General features: G+C 48.3%; 1 protein-coding gene across 1 annotated transcript in view; it reads right to left on the minus strand.

Moving 5' to 3' along the window:
- The window catches only part of RCVRN (recoverin), a 6,634-nt gene extending 4,678 nt beyond the window's left edge, over positions 1-1,956 (minus strand). Inside the window, exon 1 of the mRNA XM_006922389.1 lies at positions 1,488-1,956. Coding sequence (XP_006922451.1) covers positions 1,488-1,868 — 381 coding nt within the window. The 5' untranslated portion in view covers positions 1,869-1,956. The remainder of the gene's footprint in view (positions 1-1,487) is intronic.
- Between the last annotated feature and the right edge of the window lie 6,935 nt (positions 1,957-8,891).

Genomic DNA, 8,891 nt, shown 5'->3' on the forward strand with positions numbered 1-8,891 from the left:
CCCTTCCATTTCTTCCTTCATCACCTTTCTCCTGCTCCTCCCCTTCTTCCTCCTTTTCTTTAAGGAGCATCAACTTGTAGGCCTTTGTTGGGCCTGGCATGCTTTACATGGTTCCGAGGACATGGTCTCCATCCCAGGCTACCAGCCAGTCCAGGGGAGTTTGGTCTGAAGGCTTTGCCTGGATGCCAGTGAGGTTCCCACACATGCCTGCCCTTAACAGGAGACCAGAGCAAAGTCCACTGACCTGGCTGCATGTTTAGCTGTTTTATTTATGGTTTCTCTTAATAACGGTAGAAGAATTACAAATGAAAGAAGGATTACAAAGGCATAAAAATATTATATAAAATATGAAAAACATAATCCCTCTTAACGAGAATAGAATTAGAAGAATAAAGCAAGTGGTATGGGGTAGAGGGATAAAAAAAGATAGAATAAAGAGATACGAGACAAAGGGAGATACAAATGATATAATAGGAAAAAAATAGAAACATTTTAATTGTCCAAAAATATAAGAATCATTAAATCATAAGATGGAATTCTAAGCAGCTATTAAAAATGATTTTGAAGAGTACTGATATGGAGAACATGAAAAATAAAACAGTAACTGAAAAATGATAAAAATCACATATGAGTATGTTATAGTTCTAAATTATTTTAAATATACAGATAAAAGACTGGAAAGGCATATACCAATATGTTGACAGTAATTTTCTCTGGATGATGGAATTAAAGGCAACTTTATTTTTCTTTCACATCTGTTTCTAAATTTCATAAATTACTTATATATTAAATAAAACTATTTTCAAGACACCTAAAATCTTCACAACAAATGATCTGATACTGGGCCAATATAGACAGAGAGGAGAGTGCATGTTGGGGGCATTGGCCTGCAAGGAGCCTGAGGATCCTGTGGTTCAGTCTAGAACACGTGACAGATGAGAAAGCTGAGGCTCAGAGGGTAAAGTGACCTGACCAATGTTATATAAACAATCAGGACTAGAAACCAGTTAGCACGTCCTCCATCCTGGCCTCTTTCTATTGTGTATTTGAAGCAAATGCTGGATTTAAAATGAATTGTAAAAGAATCTGAATGTGTACTATTGAAAGTCGTGAAGGGCATTTTAAGGAAGGAAAGAAGGAAGGAAGGAAGGAAGGAAGGAAGGGATGGAGGGCGGGAGGGAGGGAAGGAAGCTAAGAAGGAAGGATGGAAGGAAACAAAAATGTAAACAATTGGAAATTCTCAGATTCTTCTTTAGGAGAAAAATGAAGCTGTGGGAAAGTGCACAGCTTTCTATTAATATCAGTATATTAGAGACCCCTCCTCACCACGGTCTCAGAGCCATTGAGTCACAAAGCCTGGATCCCCACTCCACCCTCCAGCCCCGCCCCCCAGCTGCAGCCCCCCGTGCAGCAGCACCAGCAGCAGAAGCAGCTGACACTGGTGACCCCAATCCCACGCAGCCGGAAGTGGGGAGGTTGAGACTGACCATGACGATCTCGAGCACTTCGTTCTTGCTGATGGCCCCATTGCCATCCACGTCGTAGAGGGAGAAGGCCCACTCCAGCTTCTGGTTGGGCTTGCCCGCAGTGGTCATGTGCAGGGCAATGACGTACTCCTTGAAGTCCAGAGTGCCATCACTGTTGGCATCGAAGCTGCGGAACACGTGCTCGGCGTAGGCCTTGGGGTCTGAGTCCGGGAAGAACTTGGCGTAGATGCTCTGGAACTCCTGTCGGGTGATGCGGCCACTGGGGCACTCCTTCAGGAAGGACTGGTACCATGCACACAGCTCCTCCTCCGTGAACTTGGTGTTCAGTTGCAGCTCCTCCAGGATCTCCTTGGACAGGGCTCCGCTTTTGCTGTTCCCCATGGGTGAGGCGGCGTGAACCCTGGCGGGTAGTCACCACTGAATGTGGGTGGATGGGTGGGAGCAACGTGGTCTCCCGGCCGCCTGGGCTTGGTGCTGCTGAAGATGGATAGACTTCGAGATGCCGGCGGATTAGGAGGATTTGCAGCAGATTCACCCCAGTACTTGGAGGGAGGAGGGGCCCGGAGCACGTTGGGAGATGGTTCCCAGAACCCCCGAGATTAAAATAAAGAGCTGACAGCAATCCATCTTAGGACAGGAGGACAGGACAGGAGGGTAGAACCTTAAGAGCCTGAAGTCTTAGGCCAAAGCCTTCCCCACTGCCCTCATCCATTCTTCCTCCTCCCTCAACACCAGCTCTCTAAGAGCAATGATATTCATGGCCTGTCCTCCGCCCTCACTCTGAGGTCTCTGGGTCAGGGATGGCATCTTTCATTGAGCCCTACAGTGCAGGAGTTAGGAGCTGGGCTCTGATGCCAGCCAGGGTTCAAATCCCAGCTTTGCAATTCACTAGCTATGTGACCCCAAGGCCTTTTTTAAACCTCTTTGCCTAGAATGCTCTTCTCCCAATCCTTTATCTCCTTCATAGCTTTCTTTAAATATCGCCTTCCCAGCAAGACCTATACCGTCCATTCTCTTAGCACACTCCATACCCAATCATCAGCACGCCACAGACCTTTTACCCTGCTTTATTTTTCTCTCTCCCCCATACACCTTCTGACTTACTGTTTGTTTATTCCATGTGCAGCCTGTACCCTCACCAAAATGAAACCTTCGCAGAAGCAAGGATCTGTTTTTTTCCCTGCTGCATCTCCACTGCCAGAATGGTCCCTGGCAGCATAGGGCCCTGGGTGAATAGTCCTTCAAAGAACAGGCATAATAATAGTGTCTATCTCATTGTTGTCGTGAAGTTGAAGTGAGTTAATATGTGCCACACACTTAGAATAGAGTCCAGCACTTAGTACTAAATACGTGTTAGTTTTTGTTGTTATTCATCTACAAGCATCAAAAACTAAACTGCCTATAGGAGGAGCCAGCGAATGGAGGGAGTGAGTGAAGCAGCTGGATCAGGAAGACAATAGGTGAGGCCTCTGTCACACGTGGAAGGGGCTGCCAATGTTCAACTTCATTTGAATGTGGTCATATTGGACTATGGCTCAGTGTTAGTAGATTTTTCGATCATCCAAGAGAAATCCAGAAATCAGATTTATGCAATTTCCAAACTTTTAAACTGGTTGTTAATTAAAAATTTTCAAAAAACCTGATGTGGGCCAAATACAACTATCTGGGGCTCAGTTTCAGCTTGCAGGCTGTCAATTTGCAACCCAATCTGGTGCCCAAAGCTAGCAGACAATAACCCGTGCTTGTTCAGTGCACAATGGATAATGGGGGACAGGGAGGGAGCTCTGCAAGGGAAGGCTTTGCATCCCTGCAGTCAGCCGAGGTACAAGTATGGGAGACAAGAAAGAACCCTGGTGAGCATATTTTGTACCTGAATTCTCAATCAACCAAAGGAAATGTCAGGGGGAACCTGGGGTGGCTGAGCATAATGCTGGAGGGGAATTATCAGATTAGATGGGACCTCAAAATTATCAGATTAGATGGGAGAAATACTTCCTCTTTGCCTAGGGGTGGTAACTACGAAGAACAACCCCCATAATTTCTGGGCAAGTGAGTTGGGGTTTGCGCTCTATTTCATAACAGGCTAATGTCAGGGAATAGCAGATCCCCATTGCTGGGAGAAAACCACCTGTGGGGCCCACCTTAATGTTGCTTAGGAAGGACAGAGAAGTTCAGGCACTGACTCCATCCCCTGCAGTTCCAGAGTATTTCTGAGGAGGCTTTAATGCTGGGGTGTGTGGGTATGTGCATGTGTGTGTGCACGCGCATGTGCATGCGCACTTCTATTTTTTTCCCTTCAGTTTGTGAGAACATATTATTTCTTAATAGGAGCGCTTCTCTTTTTCTAGATGTTCACTATCCTGTAGCAAGGTATTCGTTCTCAAGAGCAGTTAGAAATCGGTCACCAAACTCAAAAACGAACGAAACCGAGGGCATGAAGGCAAGGCCAGAGACTTCACCTGTTGCCTCTGACCAGGCGTGGGAGGTGCTTAGAAGTGCCCTGAGTGCCAGGCCTGTCCACATCAAGCCTGCAGATGAGGCAAGGCCAGTGTTACAGGAATGAAATGGTTCCAAAAGGCATGGAATCTGCCAGGATCACACGGTTGCTAAATGGCAAAGCCAGGCGGAAAGCCCAGCTCATTCAGGCTCCCCATTCAGGGCTCTTTTCACTATGTTACAACTGCCTCTTCTCTCACGGAGGCCTGAGTCCAGGGGCCAGGAAGCTCCATTTCCATAGGTGAGGAGCTGTCGTAACAATGGAAGAGGCTGTGGGCAAAGAATCAGGGCCCCCAGGTTAACATGGACAGCAGCCAGAGCCCCCCGACCAGTTCTGCTTTTTCCGAGGGCAAGAAGGAAGGTGCTGGAACCAGGTCAGAAGCAGCCTGGTACTGTCCACATTCTTCAGATTGCCGTGCCCAGGAGAGGGCCAACCACAGGAGGGGACCACAGGCAGCTGTGTTGATGCTTTTGAGAGAGGGGCCATGACCTGGAGGTTTGTTTAAAAACCTACATAAACATCTTCTATCAGAGGGAGAGTTTATGCTCCTTAGCCAAACAAGTTGTTGGAGATGATGTATTGTGAATGGATTTGTTAAGTCTGAGCTGGGGCCATAAATTCCCCCCTTGAACCCCTAAAGACCACTGGGGAGAAGGCCTCATCTCCGGTCAGAGTCTCAGTTTGTGTCTCCCCTCCCTAACTCGCCTTGACTGAAAGAAGCAGAGTCTGGCCTGGTCACACCCCAAGCCTGGAGCTCTGTCTCGGCTGTTCACTAGGGCCCAGCCTCCCAGCCCTCACCTCCATTCTTCTACCTTCCCCTGCTATGAGCTGAAAGACAAGAAGACCCTTCCTTCCCCTTGCCTGGAACCAGAGCCTGCACACATAGTCTGCACAGAGAGGGGAAAGGGGGCATCGAGAGGGCGGGTGGGAGGCAGAGAATGGGAAAGAACGCTCCTCCCAAGGCTGTCCCAGTGCACTAAATGGCAACACATCCTTTTGGGTGCTTGGATTGAAAAACTTGGAGTCACCCTCAGCACCTCTCTTTCTGTCACACCCCACTCCAATCTGTCAGAAATCATGTTGGCTGTATCTTCAGAGTATATCCAGAACCTGACCATTCTCCCCACTGCCATGGTGACCACCTCCAGCAGGCACCATTGCTTCTCCCTGAGTTCCAACTTCTGTGGTTCCCTGTTTCTGCCCTTGTCCCTTACAGCTAGGGTCCCCAATCCCCAGGCCGTGGACCAGTACCTATCTATGGCATGTTAGGAACTGGGCCGCACAGCAGGAGGTGAGCGGCGGGCGAGGGAGCAAAGCTTCATCTCTATTTGCAGCCACTCCCCAGCACTAGCATCACTGCCTCAGCTCCACCTCAGATCATCAGGCATTAAATTCTCATAGGAGCACCAGTCCCTGGGGCCAAAAAGGTTGGGCACCACTGCTGTACAGTCCTGCAGCGAGCCCTGTAGCAATGAAGCCAGGCCATGTGCTCCTAGGCTTGGCAACCCCCGCCCCCGCCACCACCCAGTAAGTCAAAGGCCTTCCACTGCTGGCAAAGCCCTGCCGAAGCTGCCCCTCCCCACGATCTTTCTGCTCCAGCCACTGGCCTCAAACAAGTAGCTCCCATGCCACCAGCCTCTAATTAGGCTGCCTCCTCCGCCTGGAACATTCTTCCCCCAGCTACATGCCAGGCTGCCTCCCAGGTTTCCTTGTCTGTGATCAAATGCCACCTTCTCAATGAGGCCACCCCAACTCCTCTATTTAATATAGCAAGTTACCCGCCCTCACCCCTGAAACTACCAATCCCCTCGCTCTCCCCGTTTTTTCTTTCTCCCTAACATTTAATACCTTCTACACTCACACTATGTAATTTTGTTACATCTACTGTTTTTGTCTGTCTCTCCCTGCTAGAAAGTAAGCTCATGGGGGCAGGGCTCTGTTTCATTCGCTGTGTTCCCAGTACCTAGTATCTGACATATAGTAGGTGCTCAACAATTATTGCAGGCAGTCAGGCAGAAGGGACGAATGAGAAAATATCCAGTAGCCCCTTCTGTTCAAAAGGACAGAAGTCACCAGGGGAGGGGAATGGGGCCTGGGTCAGGTGTGTGTGTCTGGCAGCATGGCGCCCATCTTGGTGAGGGGTGAATACTCAGGTACCCTTTGTCTCTCTGCTAAGTCATCGGGAGTAAAATTATCACCAATCCTGGGAGCCTGGGAGGAATGCTGAGACCATTTGTACAAAGGAGAGTGTGGCAGCCCTTCAGGAAGGAGGGTCGCTCGGCGGGACCCAGTGTCTCTGGACAGTTTATTTTACATGGGATGAATCTAAGCATCTCAAGTGTACACACAGAGCCAAAGGAAAAAAATGGGTGAGCATTTAACTTCCTGAAAATGCTTTATAATAATGCAGAACAATTATATATAGCAAACGCCTTCCATATTTAAACCCTTTAAACATTTAATTCTTCAGCATTAATACACACAAATGCTATTATGGAGGGTGGGGAGGGGGTGGGAAGGGCAGATTACAACCTCCATAGGGATCAGTTTCAACAGTGTTACTTATAAATTATATTACATCGATTTTATTTACTGATCTAGGCAGCCAGAGGGCGGAAGGATATACAATTTGGAGTAAACACATTCATACCGGGATGAGGAATGCTGGCAGGAGACACAGCTTTTTAACATTAAAAATGTATAAAGTATTTAGCAAAAGTTACAGAAAACGGACCAAACAAGCAAGTTTATTTTGTTAGAAAATTCCACTTTCATAGGGTTTGCTCATGTGCTCGTCTCTGTGAAAGGACTGCCCCCTTCCCCATGATCTCCTTCCTAAGGTCAGAGATGCAAATTTGGGGCTGGTCCTCAGGGGTGGCTGGTGTCCCTTTGAATGTCTGTTCCGGGGTCCACATGGCTGCCTGGAGGCCATGGCTCCCAAGGACCAGTCCACTGCATGTGATGCTGGAAGGGGAGCGTCACCACTTGACAGATAAGTCCACAGAGGTCCCAGAAAGGGACATGACAACTTCAGGTTAAGGGGCAACGGAGACAGCAGAGTGGGGTGAGTCGAGTGCTCTTGCCTTGGTACCATATGCTTTGCCTCTCCATCCCCATGTCACAACCTCCTCCCAGAGCACCCATGTGTCGGACCCTTTGCATTCCACCACTGCAATCCCATTAGGAATTTCCCTGAAACACAAAGGGTCAATGTCCCCTGTATAGCACACAGATCAAGGACCATCACAATCCCTCTCCCTCAGAGGCACCTCCCAACGAAGGCTCTTGAAAGAGCCTCAGCCTAGCATCTAGAGGGTTGGGAAAAATGGAACATTGCTTTTTTTTGACACGTGTCTTATTCTTACCAAATCAGCTGTAACAGGAATCGGGTCCCTCACCTTTAGGAAAGGCCTGACAGAAATAATATTTCTGGGGGGTGGGGAATGATGAGAGTCCTTCCTGACAAAATTCAGCCCAGCAACATAGATCCTAGGGTCCCCACCATGGGGCCCTGTGGGCCCGGGCTCCCCGGTCCTGACCTTCACCTGGCCTGGACCCAGGTATGTCTTCAGTTTGCTTGGAGAGATGCCTGCTTGCCTTCTGGGGCTCACCTGTCACTGAGCAGGGCATGATCAAGACATGGCTTGGAGGAGTTGTCACCTTGGGGATCCTAAGAAGAACTACCTCATTCTCAACAGCTCTTAATTTTACCTTCCTCTGTGTCTAAATGGAGACATGCCAAGGTATCCCTTTCGTGAGGGTTTCAGGCAACACCATGCACAACTGTGCTGACAAGACCAGATTAGGGATGACCATGTGCTTAAGGTATAAAATTGGAAAAGGGGAGGGGAAACGGAATGCAGCAACCAACCAGAGGAGGCCTGAGTGCTTTTCTAGAACAATTACTCCCACTGTGCAGATTAAGCAAGAGACCCAGAAAAGGCTCATGATGAGCCGAAGGCCACCCCTGGTCTTCTCATCCATGCTATGTCCATTCACCTTCCACACCCCATAATGCTCAGTAAATGCCAAGGACTGTGAGAGCTGTGTCATGGGGGTCTCCCCAGGAGGGAGTAGATTTGCTACTGAGGTGCAGGGCACAGCAGCAGTGGAAGGAAACTGAGACTCCACCCACCCCTTTCCCCAATCTCTGGCAGCTTTCTGCATTGCCCAATCCTAACATGAACCAAAAAGGCAAGTGTGAGCCCCAAGAACTACCTGTGGGCACAGCTGTCATTTGCAAAAGGGGCCTTGGGGACCATAGGAAGCAGCAGGCTGGAAGTAGCCATGCAAACAAGCTGAAGACCCCAGAACAGAAACTTCTGGGGCAAACGACTCATTTTAAAAGCAAGGAAGCAGTGTGGTACACCCATGCAATGAAACACTACTCGGTGATGCAAGGGAAGAAATTACAGACACATGACAACATGGGTGCCTCAACAATACTGAGTGAAAGAAGCCAGACTCAGAGGTTACACAGTGTGACTTCGTTTACATGACATTCTAGAAAAGGTAAAACTATAGGGTCAGAAAATCAATCAGTGGTTGTCAGGGGCTGGGGGTAGAAGGAGCGGATTAACTACAGAGGAGTCTGGGGGAACTTTTGGAGCGATGGAAACACTATGTTGATTTTGGTGGTGGTTGCAAGGCCGTATAAATTCGTCAAAATTCACCGAACCATATACTTCAGAAGGGTGAATTTTACTGTGTCAATAAACTACAATACTGGAATGTCAAATACCTCAATAAATCTGGAAAAAGAAAAGGCAGTGGTCTTGTAGGGGTGGGGAGGATTATGGGAATAAGATGGTGTGCTGGCTAAGTAAGCATGCTGCTGATCTGTACCCCACTTAACATCTGTAAAGTGCTTTCCCTTACTAAATAATAATACGCAGGTCTGTAGACTC

Source organism: Pteropus alecto, unplaced genomic scaffold (genome assembly GCF_000325575.1).
Source record: "Pteropus alecto unplaced genomic scaffold, ASM32557v1 scaffold398, whole genome shotgun sequence".
NCBI classification, from domain to species: Eukaryota; Metazoa; Chordata; class Mammalia; order Chiroptera; family Pteropodidae; genus Pteropus; species Pteropus alecto.